General features: G+C 33.9%; 1 protein-coding gene across 5 annotated transcripts in view; it reads right to left on the bottom strand.

Annotated features, from left to right (window-relative positions):
• The window catches only part of PTPRT (protein tyrosine phosphatase receptor type T), a 704,411-nt gene that overhangs the window by 74,776 nt on the left and 611,993 nt on the right, over nt 1–17,642 (bottom strand). For all 5 annotated transcript variants that reach the window (XM_039323711.1, XM_039323714.1, XM_039323712.1 and 2 more), the window contains one exon: nt 12,661–12,806. In XM_039323711.1, the coding sequence (XP_039179645.1) occupies nt 12,661–12,806 (146 nt within the window). The remainder of the gene's footprint in view (nt 1–12,660; nt 12,807–17,642) is intronic.

Below are 17,642 nucleotides of genomic sequence, written 5' to 3'. Positions count from 1 at the left end.
ATTAACCCCCTTTAATAGAGAAGGAGATATCTTTATAAGTATGCCATACCCCACTGGACTTACTATCCTTAATTTTCTACCACAGTGTTGAATTCCACCTGTTTTATGACTGGCTTCCCCACAGTCTGTACATTTTTATGAATTTTGTTTAAAAGTATTGCAAACTACCATTACAAGAGGGAACTATCAAAAATAATATGTAGACTTACTAAAGCATATTCAAAGCCACTGGATACATCATTATTCAAAATTACTCAATTTAGCATGTTCAATTGTAATTACTATTTCCCATTCCTAGATTAAATGTTGTTTTGGTCTCTGCCATTTTTTTCAGTTTTATAGGGAAAAAATTGCTAGCTGGTAAATTTTGGAAATTGGAGTCCACACATTTTAAAGTTACCAAGTTTGGAAACTACTGCTTTAGTATTTATCAGTGGCCAACCAGCTACTCCTGTAGCAGTATTTTAAGCAACATCTAAAGAAAAAAAAAAGAAATAGATGATGACAATCTGGATTAGCTGTTAAAAATCTATTATAAATATTTAAAATAATATAAATATAAGAAATCTTATATTTAATATAAATGGTACTACACTGACATATGAATCTTAGAATGAATTACTGTTTCAGCTTGAACTGTATCGACAAATATAAAAAAATCATTTTCCAAATTTTTGCTATTTTAACTTGTGCTACTAAAAGTGATGATGCAAAGTTCTAAGTAAGTACTACAGTATGTCCAAGTAACACAACAAGCTTTGTCCAAGCTATATTTGAATATTATAAAATATAATAAAGAATATAATAAAGAATATAAAATTCTTTCCATTGAATAAGAGAATATGTCAGGATCGTTTGCAGAGAAAATCTGAACATGGATCTTTCAGTCTCAGCCAAATTTTTCACACTGGCTCTACATAATAATTTTCTGGTATTTATAAGCAAAAGCTGATTCTCTGCTTTGTAAAGTAAACAGCAACAAAACATAGCAAGCCATATGCTTTTTGCTCACAGATACTCTCTGAATTCAAAACAAGACAAGTACTCAAATTTTCTGCAAGTAATGCTAGAGATATACATCTAAGATGTCTAAGTATAAATTCATGAGATATTCTGAAAATCATTTTGCCATCTTTTGGGATGTATTGCTTGCAATCCCAGAACAAATTAACAATAATAAATTATTGTTTCTAATCAATAGGAAGAATTTTCTGTAACTGAGTTTAAATTTCCTCTGTTTCTCCCTGCCATTTGCACTTCTGTATAAACAGAGGAAAAATATATTAAAAATGTTTACAGTGATTTATACAGTATTTGCTATATACTGTAGAATTAAAAAAAGTTAATTGAAAAATTAACATGCCATCTTCTAACAGAACATTTTCATATTTATCAGTCAATGGATTTAATCTCTGTAAACTGACTTTCTATCTCATACTGAATGTTGCTGCTAAAACATATTACAATTAAAACATGTCTGTATGTTGGTGAACGTTATAAGTAATATGCCTTTCTATTACAATGCTGCTGAAGATCTAAATGCTTATTATTGTGGTATGTCACTCAGTCAGCCAGATGTTTAGACTGGATTTGGCTTTTCATTCATCTGTCGAATTCTTTCCAAGGACCTGGGACACGCAGATGTTATTATTTGATGATGTCAAAGGAATTGTCAGAGGAAGTAAGCTGTTTCAAGTAAAGCTGCCTTTTGCAATTGACTGATGGTGATTTTGTCAATGCCGAGGGTGTTTAAGTGGTACTCCACTTGTTTTGGTATTGCACCTAAGGCACCTATTACTATTGGTACTATCTTTGCTTTCTTTTGCCACAGTCATTCTATTTCTATTTGCAGATCTTTGTATTTTGTGATTTCTTCCAGTTCTTTCTTTTCTATTCTGCTGACTCCAGGATCTTTATGATATTATTATTATTATGAATCATCACACAGTCAGCCAGATGTTCAGACTGGATTTGGCATTTTGTCTACCTATCGAATCCTTACCCAGGACCTGGGATAGGCAGATGTGGATGTTTGATGGTATTACAGGTATCGTCACAGGATGGAAGCAGTTCCTAGTAAGGCCGCCTTTTGCCATTGACTAATAACAAATTTGTCAATGCCAATGGTGTTCAAGTGGTGCTCCATTTGTTTTGGGATTGCACCCAAGGAGCCTATTACTATTGGTACTACCCTTGCTTGCTTTTGCCACAGTCATTCTATTTCTATTTGTAGGTCTTTGTATTTTGTTATCTTCTCAGTTCTTTCTCATCTATTCTGCTGTCTCCAGGCATTGCCAAGTCCACTATCCAGACTTTTTTGTCTTTCTTATCGACAATTGTTAAGTCTGGGGTGTTATGTTGCAGGTGCTTGTCTGTTCGAATTCTGAAGTCCCAGAGCAGTTTAATTTTATCATTTTCTATGACTTTCTCTATTTTATGATCCCACCAGTTTTTACTTACAGGCAAATGATATTTTTTGCAGATCTTTCAATGCACCATTGTTGCTACTTTGTCATGCCGCTGCTTGTAGTCAGTCTGTGCAATCTTCTTGCAACAGCTTACCAGGTGGTCCATTGTTTCTTAAGCTTCTTTGCATAGGTGGCACTTACTGTCTGTTGCTGTCTTCTCAATTTTGACTTTATATGCATTTGTCCTTAAGGCTTGGTCTTGTGTAGCCAGAATTATCCCTCGGTCTCTTTCTTCAATTTTCTTGCTCTTAAACATTGCCAGGTCTTGTTATTATCTGCTTTCCCAGCTATTTTTTTAATGTATTGGCCATGTAGTGCTTTGTCTTCCCATGCCTCTATTCTGTTCTTCATTTGGTTTTTCTTGTAGGCCAGTTTGGTCTCTCCAGTAGTCAGTAAGCCTTCCTGATATACTAATTTCAGTGAATCTTCATCATTGTTCTTCAGATATTCTTCCAAAGCCATTTTTTTCTTCTTCAACCATCTGATGTACTTGTAGCATTCCACGCCCACCTATTTGCCTTGGTAGATAAAGTCTATCAATGTCGCTGCGTGGATGAAGGGCATGATTCATTGTCATTATTTTTCTGGTCTTCCTATCCATTGCTTTTAGTTCTGCTTGAGTCCAGTCCACTATTCCAGCTGTGTACCTAATGACTGGGATTGCCCAGGTGTTGATTGCCTTTATGGTATTTCCTCCATTGAGTTTGGACTTTAAGATCTTCTTCACTCTCTTGATGTATTCACCTCTAATCTTTTTCTTGACTTCAGTGTGCTTGATGTTGTCAGCTTGAAGGATACCCAAGTATTTGTAATAATCTTCCTCATCCAGACTCTTAATGTTATTTTCATGGGGCATCTTGATTCCTTCAGTTTTCACTATTTTTCCTTGTTTGATAGTAAGTGTGGCACACTTGTCCAAGCCAAACTCCATTGCAAACTCCATCTTGGCTATATATACGGTCAGTGTTGAGCAGCGATTCTATTTCAGATGATGTTTTTCCATACAGCTTCAGATCATCCATGTAAAGGAGATGGGATAGTCTGGCAGATATTTTTGATGTTTGATAATCATGTCCTGAGTTATTCAGTATGGTCAACAGAGGAAACAGTGCAATAACAAATAATAATGATGATAATGAATCTCCTTGAAATATTCCTCTCTTGATATTAACCTCTCCCAGTCTCTTACCATTGATCTGCAACTGTGTCTTCCATTGTGCCATTGATCTTTGCACAAATTTTCTGATGTTTTTACTGACTCCTGTTATTTCTAGACACTTGATTATCCAGTCATGTGGCAGAGAGTCAAATGCCTTTTTGTAGTCAATCCATGCCACATTCAGGTTGGTCTTACTTTTCTTGCAGTTTTCCAAGATCATTTTGTCTATTAGCAGTTGATCTTTTGTTCCTCTGCTATTGGGATGGTTTCCTTTCTGCTCAGGTGGACAGAGATTGTTTTCAACTAGATGCTGTTGTACTGCATCAGTTACCACACCAGTTAGTAATTTGAAAGTTGTTGGTAAGCAGGTAATTGGCCTGTAGTTGCCTGGTGTTGCACCTTTTGCTGGATTTTTCATTATTAGGTAGGTTTTCCCAGTTGTTAGCCATTTTTCAATTTCTCCTCCTTGTAGTATGTTGTTGAACTGCTTGACAATGAGTGGGTGTATAACAGTTAGATGTTTCAACCAAAACCCATGCAGTTCATCTTCACCTGGTGCTGACCAATTTTTGATTTTCTTTGCTCTTTTTCTACCATTTTTGTTGTTATTACTAGTTCTTTCATTTCAACTTCTGTTTTATTTGCATCCACCTCTTTTAACCAAGCCGCATCCTTGTTGTATTTCTTTGGATTATCCCATATCTGCTTCCAGAACTGCACTGTTTCTTCCTTGTCAGGTACTGACTGATTCATTGCAGTTTCTCCATTGATGGACTGGTAGAAATTTTTCTGATTGGATTGAAATTAGAGGTTCTGCCTATAGTTTGCAATTCGAGCTTCATATCTACTGATTTTCCTGGCTATAGCTGTTATTTGTTGCTTTATTATTTCCAGTGCTTCCTTGATCTTCCTTGTTTATAGGTGATATTCTTTGGTCTTCTCATTCTTCAGCTTCTTTTCTTTCATCTATTCTAGCTTGCTTGCATGTGATCTTAACTTGCTGATCTTATTTTCTAGTCTAACCTTCCATTTTTGTGGTGCATTATTTGTTTGTTTTTCTTCTTTATTGATTTTGCATCCCAGGTATTCAGTTATAACTGCAGCTGTGCTGTACATTAGTTGGTTTGTTTCTTGCAGTGAATTGGTGCTTATACTTGATATTGCGGTATTTGCATATTTTAATGCTTGTGCTAGCTGTTTCTTTGGAACAAGCTTCAATGCAGGCAGCCTTATTCTGTTGTTTTTGTGCTGTTCTAGATGCTCAGTTATTCCTTGTTTCAATTCTTTTATTTCTTTAGTTAGAGGGTTTTGTTCTTCCTGAGGAAGAGGTGCCTGGTTTCCAAATGAGAACAGTTGTATATCTCTGTTGGATTCCTTCACTGCCAACTCCCCCTGGTTTGCCTCTACGTTCTGAATTACTTCTGGCACGGCTTTGCTTTCTTTGCCCTAGGTAAACCTTTGCAGTTTGTCCAATTCTCTTTCTGTGAATACTTTATTTCGTATTATAAATCGGTGTTGATCTGCTAGTCTCTGTTCTGTTATTTCTGATTCTGGATGTTGTTCTTTCCAGAACTGGTGCATTCATTTTAGATATCCTCTTCTTGTTGGACTTGATCTGTAGTAACAGATCATTATTTCTTTGTTTTCAATCATCATCATCTTCTTCATCATCATCATCATCATCATCATCATCATCATCATTATTATTATTATTATTATTATTATTATTATGCATATAGCCACTCAACTTATACACCGTGACTCTAGGCAGTATATGACATTAAAAGGACATAAGTAATCTGCAGAGGGGGGGAATTATAAACAGTTACAAACATTGTTTTTCCCATAACAGCCAGGTATTATCTGATCTTATGTAAATCATAGGCTTCAATCAGTTTTATAATTTTTAAAAAGGAACTCAAATTCTTAACTTTTCAGAACATAATAGAAATCTTGTGAAATTAGAAATGTGTGGATAGTGCATAAGTATGACAACAATAAGATTAAGATCTGTTCAGACAATTCAAATTCTGCCACAAAAAAGTATGTTTTGAATATAAAAGGCAAGTTATGTTTCAGAATTCTCCATTAATTGTTACAGTTCTGTTTTTAATATGATAAGCCTATCATATCAATTTATATTTTTATTCTCTTAGTCTTGGCAGTATGTAACATGAGACGACATCCTTTTCACAAAATAAATTATTTTTGAAGTGATGTTTACAATGGATTTAATTATACACACATCCAAACTCACTCTTCTGAAATAAAAGTTTGTCATTTATTTGACATTTCCTAAGCAAAGTTCCAGAATATCTCATAATACTTTTTGTGTTATCCTAGTGGTAAAGAAAATACTTATAAAATTGGCTTACCAATTGTCTTTCTTTTCATTTAGCTATTACATGACAAATTGTTTACTTCACGGTGAACTATTTGTCATGGTTCCTGATTGTGATAATATGCTAATATAAAATAACTTCTGCCTTGACAAAGGGACAATCATACTAGTGATTTAATATAATGTAGGGTTTTATTTGTTTATTTTAGCAAAAATATTGATAACTAATTAATTAATTAAGAGCCCAAAGTAGTGGGAACTTGCTTTCTGGGGCTGATGATAAATAAGGGCTCAATCTAATACTAAAAAGTATATAAAGAAAATAAAGCAAAACTTCATTTTTTGCTCAATCCCATATGAACAATTTGTTTCTGAGAAAAACATCATCCTTCTGTTTAGGTTTCTTGGCTTCCAAGCTACTATGGGCTATTTGCCCATCTTTAGACTGAAAGTATGATATAGTTTGTCACCCCCCCTTTTTTTTTTTATAACTCCGGCATCTGGACCTGAACACAATTGTCAAAATCAATTAGAAAGTAACATGATTCTATGAGATAATTTTAGGTTGCAAAAATAGGAATTTTGCAACATTTTTCAATCATTTCATTCTGCATTTGGCTTCCTGCTATATTTTTATTTTTTTATTTTATCATTTAGTTTGTCTGTTTCTGAACTCAATTTATGTATTCTTGTATTCTCCAGATAGAATATTATTTTTATTTAAAATAGGCAATTTATTTTATTATCCTTCATGACTTTTCTTCTAGACTTTATATCAAATGGACTATGGCTTAGTTAATACCCTATCCTATCCTATCCCATCCTACCCTACCCCACTCTACCCCACCCCACTGCTGTGTGTTTGTGTGCTATTATATGTATAATAGTGTAAAATGAAATTGTGGTAATATTTAGCAGGGAAGTTATTCAAAATAATTTCCTTCTCCCCCAATTACTATGCTAATTAACATATGCTGTAAATATTGCTTTAAAACATGTATTGTTTGAAATAAGTCCTCCCTAACAAATCAATAATGAACATTGGAATTTAGAAAATCTCCTGACTACCTATGGCTTGGAGGTCTTCTTTTACATCTAGCAATTTGAAAAACCACTGTCCATCAGCAGCATCTTATGCACTCATCCTTGGTGATAGATCATTTTTGCCCTGATTGTTCTACCTAATCAGGTGCCAGAAAATAATGCTAAATTTATAATGCTCCCTGGCAGCATGACTTTCAACGTTCAATCAAAAATCCACATTCCCCCATCTTAACATAAAGTCTTTCCATGGATTAAAATAGATTGTTTCAGAAGCTTTTTTGTGCCTTTTATTTTCAAAGCAAAACTGTCTTCTTGCCAACTTGATATATCTTAAGAAGCAACCTGAGATTCCTGAGGAACTTTCATAGTTTAACATGATATTCTAACATTCTGACAATCATCTTTTTCTTTTACTCTTCTCTCAGTTTTGAATATGGAGTATCCAGTATGTCCAATGGCTTAGTTCTTTCACATTTTCTTTAGTCCTGCATGATAGCTCATCAGTAGGATGTCAGCAGAGAAATGCCTACATGCTGAATACGTCACCATTGCTCATAGGATGCCAGACTATATGAACCTGTTCTGTAGGAACCCTTCAGAATATCTTCTGAATTAGACAGTAGAAATTTAAGGATGTCTTTCTCTCTACAGTTCTCTTTATGGATGTAATACCAGTATCCATTTGTTCTCTAAGGCACTTGATAATCACAGTCTCTTCATGGAACACTAGAGGACAAACTCATATTCAACATATTCCAGATACTTATGTGATTTTTTTTCTTACCATAAATTTATGGCTACCTAAAGATATGTTAGCTATACTTGTAGATAAAATTGCTATAAAAACATTTGTACAGTTTTTCTCTTATTTCTCAGTTCTGTTTTATCTTCAACCTGATCATTCCTCATCTAGGCGTACAGTGATTTTTTTAAAAAAAATCAGAATCAATGAAACATTGAAGATACTGAGTTCTATGAATTGTAATTTAAAGCTTGAATTTCTCTTCATTGTCATCAAGAGGAAAATAAAATGGTCTAAGCCAGTTTCTTCTCAGTACAACAATAACAGAAAAAAAACGGGGAAGGTTGTATCTACCTATGAAAAGCTATTTCCTTCTGATGTTCTGTTTTAATATATTATTAAAAAAAATTAATTACAATAGTAAAAACTAACGCAAACTAAGCCGAGAAGGAGAAGAGAATGGAAAGAACAAATAGTGCAGAAAAAAAGAAAAAGAAAGAAAAAGAAAAGCAATATATAAAGAAGTTATTTCCTACCTTTAGCACAACAAGCCTACCCAAACTCTTCACAGTATAAGGTTAAACAGATATCTTTTCATCCTATGTCCCATCCCGTATTTATAAGCAAATCCATAAAACATGAACTGTTCAATCCTGTTGTCAGCTAAAAGTTCCTAAAGGGCTGCCAGAACATTTTTTAAAAGTCTTTGTGTAACATTGATCTATTAAACCAAGTTATATTCCTTCCTTTTACTTCTAACAGACTCACTTTTTAATTCAATAAAATATTTATATATGATTTGATTTCAATTCTTCTTTATGCTATCACACAGATTTCTTCACGGCTTTAACAAACCTTTTTGGAGATCTAATATGAAAACATTTCCCAGGTCGTTCTCTTGGTTTATTGTTTGTATTTCCCTTTTAATTTTTAAAACTTCACCTAGCTTTTTTTATATATCAGGTAAAGCGTCCTTTTACAAATCATTCTCTTGACTTGTTATTTGTATTTCCACACTCTATATTTTCTCTATCTTGACAGATAAAATTTATTCTACATCTGTTTTTCTTTCATTAAAAATGTTTAGACATAATCTATCCATAGAAGCAGACATAATACTGACAGGGTTGATATTATATTTACTAACTTCTGATTCCATTCTTCAAAGATTTCCTTTAATATTCCCAATGTTATGTTTTGTAACACTCTATAAGTTCCAGTATTAACTGACACAATGCTTGTAAATCTTTACTCGCCTCCAGAGTCCAATTTCTAAAACCATCACTTATCTTTTGTTTTAATTTGCAGTTCCCAAGCCAGAATCTACCTGATTCCCATGAGAAGCTGTTTATTTTTACAGTCAATTCTAATTTATAGTAAATCAATATTCCAAATTTATCTGAACCCTTAAATCCATGTATAACTCTCTATCTAAATGGTATTGTCCTTGGTAGCTTGCTCCTACACAGTTTCACCAGAGTTAACTTTGTTTGCTTGTTTGTTTTCTAACTTTCATAGGGTTGAAAAGAGGAGAAAGGGAAAGAAAGTTTCTAAAGCATCATTAACAAAACCTGTTGCTTGAAGTTAGCAAACCAGTAATATAATTAATTATTTTCTTTTCTCTGAGAGAGGAATTTGACACAGAAGCAGGAGTGACATCTCCCTTTTAAAGTGGGGTAGTATTCATTTGTTTAGAATGTTTTTGATCATCACAGTGGAAGATGATAAAGAAGAAGAGGAAAATCCATCATTGCATCTCCTTAGTAATTATGACTCTCAGTGCACAAATGCTAGCTAATACTGTTTATTGTTCTACATATCTGAATCAAGGACCAATTCAACAGAAAGCAGCATTATGTGAAAGTGTGTGCAATTTGTAATCACAGGGGGGATTTTACACTAACTCCTGATTTCATAGTTTTGCATGCTACAGTGCACATTTCTATTCACCTGTTCCACATGGTTTTAAAAGCTATGGATTATGATGAGATTTCAGAAACTAAAACTGAGTAATGGAGGCAGCATAGACAATTAAAAAGTTCTGTTTTCTATGCTTTTTGTTAGCTGTCCATTTCTGATAATAATTTTTTCCACAGAGAAAAAAATGTAATCTGTGGGTGGACTCCTCAGCTTGTCAATTCAGGAATTTTTGTTTTCTACTTCCGGTTCCAGTTCGCGGCAACTCTAGCCATACAGGGAGACTCGTCTCCTCAACGGCTAGCCTTCCCTCTGCCGGTTGACTCTTATACGGGTCGAAAGTCGCCCTGGAGGGTGCTACTTCCGTTGAAGAGGCTTTGGTTCGGTTGGGGAGGTGCGGCGGCTCCTCCAGCTGTCCGATCGATCTCTGAGGGCTGACAGAGAAGATCGACCAGTAAAATGGCCGATCACTCTGCTGCTTCAGACCGCAAGTCAAGAACATCTAAACATTAACTTACTGAGGACATCTAGTGGTGAAAATTTAATATTGCATATTTTTGTTATTTCTTTGAAGTAAAACCAGATCTGATCTTCATTTTTTTTTGAAAAAGATAAACTGGGCTGTGGGAATTGTGGGGATGGATATAGATTAACTCTTACCAAATACAGCTTCCACAAACAAAACAAATAAATAAAACAAAAAACTATTACTAACTACTATCAAAATGGAGAATTTGCATTCACAATTAAATTATAAGCTTATATTGGAAAAGATACATGAGGCCACTACAGAAATTTGTACTATACTGAAAAATCCACTTCAGAACTAAGATCTAGAAACTTCACTTCAAACATGCAAATGGATGACCAGACTACACTTGACTATTCTACAAACCAAATTACATTAGAAGAGGAACCAACTGAGATAAAAGAGGAGTTTATTTTACCTTACAAGCCTTTCATCTGTAACTTTGAGGAACAGAAGAAGCAAGGACTGAGATTTGAAATTATAAAGCAACAATATTTTAAAGAGGAGAAAAACAGATGTCTGATGCAGAGGATGGGACTTTTATTTCTTCAAAGGCCATTCCAAGCAACAAAAATAGACTTATTGATTGAAAGGGAAGCATGTTTATGGAAACCTACTTGGTACAGGAAAAAACCTAGAATTAGACTTAAAAGAGAAATTTAAAATTGTGTAATGAAATAAAAGGCAATACTGGATTTATGGATTGTTTTACAGACTAAAATTCAAAGTTATAAGCAACTAAATATATATACATATAGGAGCATGATTATTAGAGTAGATATTTTAAATAGATTAAGAACGTATTGGATTGTACCTATGTAGCATTTGGGAAATATATGAAATTTATTATTTACTGGAGTTGCAAAAATGATGACTGCTTAGATTGGGATGCTTTTAATAATTTATGGAATGTTTTAAATTACTAGGATAGATTTCTTGTATTTCAATAAAGACATGATAAGGCATGATAAGCTGGAGAAAATTTGAACTTTGTTTAATGAATATGAATGAATCAAGGTTTAGTATTATTTTGTTATTTTAAAGAGATGGATTGACTTTGGGATTACATATATATAGGGCTGATCAATATTTTATTTCTATTAAGATATCTATTGTATAGTGGAAGAAGAAATAAATGAGTGGTATAAAATGAGGGATGTGAGAGATTAAGAATTAGAATTGATAATTTGTTGATTTAAATTTAAACTATTGTATTTGTAAACAGATAAAGTTATAACACAGGTTTAATAGTGATAGAAATTTAAAATAGAAATGGAATATTTAAATATATTATGTTAACTGAGGGGAATAGAGAGGGGATAGTGAAATTTATTGAGTTGTGTTGTTTTCACTTTTGAATGTTTGACCACCTAACCATTACGGTGGGTCTTGAATACTTTTTGTTTAAGAATGTTAAAAAAACCAATAAAATGTCTTAAAAAAAACAAAAACGAATTTTTATTTTCTTCACAGTTTTGATGTAAGAAGCAACAGCTTATTTGGCAATGTTGGCTTTTGCCATATAGCATTCAGTGTGAAACTGCTGTTACTCTTTTCACTAGATGCACAGCTATCCATAATTGTTGAAAGAGCTATAGGATCATTGTACTTTCAGGATGGAGACTATAGACTATACTTACAAAGTGGATCCAGTTCAGAATCCTCAAGCTAAGCACATTTCTTATATGATAATGGAGAAGTCTTTGTACTAGACAGTGTGATCAGAATAGAGCTGGAAGGGACCTTGGAGGTCTTCTAGTCTCAAGCAGGAGACCCTATACCATTTTAGACAGGTAGCTGTCTAGTCTTTTCTATGCAAAATATTTTTTCAGTTTGCTCTTGAATCAGGGCTATACGTTTGGTTTTTCCTTCTGTTATTAAATGTGTTAAGCATAATTAGGACATATAGGTTTGTTTATGTTTCTAGTTTCAAAATGTAGGAATACACTGCACTGGCTTTTGACAAAAAGTGAAAAAAGAAAGTTCTTGGGACACCTATAAAAGGATCTGGGGATTTCAGGTATTTTTATTTATTTATATCCCACCATTATTATTTCTATAACTAAGTCAAGGGGTGAACATACCTAATACTCCTCCCTCTTACTATTTTCCCCACAACCAGCCTGTGAGCAGGTTGGATTGAGGGAGAGAATAATTCACCAAAAACCATCCAGTCAGCTTTCATGTCTAAGGTGGGATAGAACTCTCAGTCTCCTAGCTTGGTATCTCAACCACTAAACCAAATGGGCTGACATTGAAATTTGTCAGTATCTGCTTTGAATTGGGATTACAAAAGTGAAAGAGGCCTCTTCCTGTTTCTAAGAATTAGAGCAGGACTGAAATAATATTGAGGGTTTTTTTCCTTAATCCTTAACTTTATACCTTTAACTTTTTGTCTGTTTGCTTCAGTGGGATGCAAGTCAATTAATTATGAAAATCATCCTGAGAAGTGAAACTTACTGAATCCATTAATATCTTGGCAGCCTGAAGTGAAAGTGTCTTCATTATGAGTGGCACTTTTTGTAGCAGTCTTGTCTGAAGCAGCAACAGGCCCCATTTCTCGTTGACTGCTGCTTTGGGTCTCTTTTTGCTTTTTGGCTAGTTTCCTTCAGAGTGTTTTGAAAAAGGAAGAAATCAGAATTAGTTTCTTTCATAAATTAAAAGAAATTGAAATAAAACCAAGTCCACAATAATTTACAGATATATATATATATATATATATATATATATATACTATTAAAACAGTGATCACCAAGAGAATGCTTTAAGAGAATAAAATTTAATTAATCAACCAAGCTTTCGTCAAAATACACTTGACATCGTCAGGGTTAAAAGGCAAGTATAGGGAGTAGACTTATTACCGTTATCAAGCGTCCCGTTATCAAGCATCTGCAGATGTCAAGTGTATTTTGACGAAAGCTTGGTTGATTAATTAAATTTTATTCTCTTAAAGCATTCTCTTGGTGATCACTGTTTTAATAGTATGGATATTCCCAAGAGTCACATTTTTACCTTTATTTTTAAGATAGATAGATAGATAGATAGATAGATAGATAGATAGATAGATAGATATAGATATAGATATAGATATATTGCTAACAGTTAGAAGGGACAGGCAAAAGATTTTTTCTTCCCATATTAGGGTGCACCGACAGGGTGCATCAAAAAAACACTCCATACACAAACACACACACACACACAGACACACACACACACACAGAGAGACAGACATAGACAGAGAATGAGAGAGAGAGAGCATATATTATCTGATTTGACATAACATGCACGGTTGTTGCAAACTTGAGGATGCATTTTGATACATCTCCATTTGCAAGAGTTAGCAATGGAGAGTGGATATGAAAGTAGCAATGGAGTATCATGGAAATTCACAGCATTCAAAATTTGGGTCAAGGAAAAAAAAAGAGCATAACCAAATGGGATAGCAATGGGATCTTATCAAGCAATTATATGAATCTAATCATGGAAGCTCCTTTTATAATTTTGTCTCTGGTCAAGTATAACCCCCCCCCCTTAGAAATGCTGTCAACCTCTATTCCAACTGGAAAAGCAATCTGTCTACTGAGTAAAAAATGTTTGTGTGAGACCTTGCTCTTTTGCCAAAAGTTAGTCTCCAGGAGAAAAATGGTAATAATGAGGCATGTTTTTATTTTTATTTTCTTAACTTGAATATACTTAAATTTTAAATTTATTTTAAACATTGTATATAATTTAAAAATCTAAAGGCCATGCTTGGTTTATCAGTCTAGGTCACTTGCAGTTTTCCAGTGCCATCTATAAAGTGCCCATCATCGAGTTATGTTTTGCTTATGTGCAATTTCTAACCACTTAGAAGCCTGTTTCCATAACTGTTTCTGATATACTGGAAAATACCACAAATTAAGTTTCTCCTTAATTTAAGATTAAAAAATAATAATTTTTGTAGTAAGTTTCTACAAGAATAATCCATTAAAATTTGTACAAACATCTTGCTGTTGGCTCAAAAAGAATCAAGTCTTCCAAGTGAACAGTAAGAAAAACTGCCATTTGTGACTCTGAAATGCAAACACTTGCAACATGCTGTTCTTAAAGCATCACATACATTGCATCTGTAAAGGTCTAGAAACTAACTTTGAAGCAGAACTAGGAAAAAATAACATCATAGTGAACTCTCTTCTTCTAATGCTGCTATTTCATTTTCTATCCCAAAGGATTTTTGGAACTAAGGACTAGATTCCTTGCATTCTACTTGTTCGATGGGTTCAGAAAACTGTAGAACATTACTTTCCCAAACTTTCTAATATTATGAGAAAATATGGTAACCCAACAGCAGAAAGCAATATATGTTGAGAAAGCTTGCTAGATTGGAACATAACTCAGGGCTTCCAAAGTGGGGAGTGAAGAAGCAATTCTTGAATGTAGCTTTCAAAGCCTTTCTCAAAATTGCCAGCAAATTGTAAATTTTAATGAGACAGAAGGGGAATATATTAAATTCATGGGACATAAAGAATAGTTGCATTTAATTAGTTTGATATAATATTAATTAATATATCCAGATGAATTTGATCTCCAGTTCACTGTGGCCAGTGTTGATGATCTAAAAGACACATGTAGTGCTGATCCAGAAAATATGGCATGCTGGACTTAAAGGAAAAGAGATCACCCTCTTGTTTTCACTGGATATTGATAGGAAAGCTGAATAGGGTCAGAGTTACCATATCCTTTCTTTTGCTTGTGGAAGTTCATTCCAAAGAAGAGATGACCAGAGAAGGATCACGTTTCTTTCTTTCAATAATATTAAACCCTGACAAAGATAACTCATACCAACATATTCTTATTTGCATAGAGCTTTCTTCTTAATCCATTATTGTTGGCATAATTGGAATAATCTCATGCAAATTGTATGTCATCAAGCTGAATGAGAATCAGTAGGGAAAAACTCCAGAATTTCTTTACCCACCCCAAATTTTCCCCTCCCATGTTTCCTTAAACATATAGCAGACAAGTATAGTAATAAAATGCTGTCACTATAAAGAGGCCATTTTTTATTTTTACACCCATCAGATCATCCGTTTTGGGCATGGGTTAACCACAAATGGTAGCAAGACAAAAACTTTTTTTCCCATTCCCACCAGTGCAAGATCCCCAGCTTGGAAATGGGGAAGGGAACAATATTTAAAACTGGATGGATACAGAACATGAACTTTGTTGATAAGAAAATGAAAAAGAAGGAAAAGGACAGTATACCTGCAGATATTATAGACATTCTTTGTACACTATTTTATTCAGTAATAAAATCTGAATAAAATATGTTACCAGTTTTCCTCTTCTTATGAAATAAATTGTTTTGTTCATAGGAACAAAAAAAGCTAAATAATGCCTTTCTATTTAAGCAAAAATTAAATTGATTCTTACATAGGCAATCCATCTTTTCTGGTATCGGCTATGGTCATTTAATACTGCAGACATTTAGAGACAAGAATGTCAGGTGAAGATTGTGAGTTGATACAATAGCTGTTTTTGATCCTGTAAGAAAACTGTCTGCCTCTCATGCAGGAAAGTTACTATGAAACTTTCATGCAATGAGGACAGTACTAATTATTTTGCTGAGGCAATTTTCATTGCTCCTATGAACCCTCCAGTTTGAAGGGTTCTTCTGAGCACAAAATGTGTCAGAGGAGACTGTGGAGTAGTGAAAAATGAAACAGTGATGCAACTTTGCTTTCTCTTTGAAGAAGCAAGGTCTGCACTGCTTCATGAAGCTGCTTGGAAAGGATGCTTTGCTTAAAGCACTGACAAAGTAAAGCTTTGGTGCCAATAACATTGAGATGGGAGATTCAATTTCAACCTATACTTTCATTCACCAACCCACTCTCTCCTCCCTTTTGTAGCTCTTAACCACCAAAGAAACCTTTGTCTGACACCTTGAATTCTTCCTGTATGTCAAAATTGCTTATTTCACATTCAATAAAAATTATAATTTGGATCCTGCAAAATAAAGATAAAAATGGAATGACCATACTCTTGTAAATGAAAGGAGGATTGAAACTGGCATTTGGACAAGGTATGACTAGAAATCTGATGAATCCCATACCCCAGCAAAAAAAACACCTCCTGAACCCCAAAAGATATCTATTACTTATTTTCTATACTGGTATTGGCTTCTGCCTGATGTGTCCAAAGATGGAAACATGGACAGAAGAAAAAAAATAAAGGAGTGACTTTGTGTCCCTTGTCATTGCATCTTAATAGTGGTACAACTGGGCAAAAGAGAGCGGGACTAATGAAGAGAGACTAGTCAGCCCACACTCATCATTTGAAGCAAATAGTATGGAATTTAAAGATTTGAAATGCCCTTTCAGTCATTACTTTTAAAAAAGAATTAGATATTGCATAATTAATATTAGGACTTTAATAATAATAGTAATAGTAGTAGTAGTAGTAGTAATAGTAGTAGTAGTAGTAATAATAATAACAACAACAACAACAACAACAACAACAACAACAATAATAATAATAATAATAATAATAATAATAATAATAGTAATAAAGTTGGAAGGGACCTTGGAGGTCATCAAGTCCAATCCCCTGCTCAGGCAGGTAACCCGATACCATTTCAGACAAATAGCTTTTTTATACTATCAGGATGATGCAGATATTGCACAAAATGCCTAATGAATGAACATCTGCAATATTGATGTGGCCCCCTTGTAGGTTGATCTATATATCCTGCTGTAATACTGTTCATGATGGAGGGACAGAAGAAAATTAACTTGTGTAACATAAACTGTTGCATGTTATGCATTTGTGTAGAGATTTGTAAGATTTAGACATGAATAAGCAAATGACAGGACATCAGCTCCACTTCAGAAACAAGAAAAAATAATTCAGAACTCCCAAGGATAGGTTTTGAAGAAAAATTCCAAACTCTGGAACAGAGGCACCTCACTATCATAGGATTAATAAAATGTATACATGCTCATTACATCCTAACATAATATCTACTAAGTTCAAAATGAGTGTGCTTGATTCTATGTAACCATACGACATAGCATTTCTGCTTAGAAATTTGTTCTAATGTGAGAAATGGCTCTTAAAAAACAAATATGTGTACATTTTGTTATGGCTTCATTACTCTGTAATGATTAATGACAGGCACAACATGATCCTTTTCATGACAATGTAGATGTGAGATGGGCTGCAATTAATCTTTCACTATATAAATATTAGTAAATGGGTGTCACAGTCTGCTGGGGCAGTATCATTAATATTGACACAGGGATGAACTCATGTGTAGAGGCATGTCTTCTGTGAAAAGATAAGAGGCTGTATACACACATCACATTTCCCCCTGGTTAACTTACCTACAACTTTTGGAAATAACCCAATTTTCAGGGTTTACTGTAGCGTAAACTAAACATTGCACAATAAATTGTACCTAGAAG

This window comes from Crotalus tigris, unplaced genomic scaffold, assembly GCF_016545835.1.
Source record: "Crotalus tigris isolate CLP2741 ecotype Arizona unplaced genomic scaffold, ASM1654583v1 scf7180000024281.4978605, whole genome shotgun sequence".
Classification (NCBI taxonomy): domain Eukaryota; kingdom Metazoa; phylum Chordata; class Lepidosauria; order Squamata; family Viperidae; genus Crotalus; species Crotalus tigris.
The sequence above is the reverse complement of the archived record's forward strand: the minus strand, read 5'-3'. Positions and strand labels throughout refer to the sequence as shown.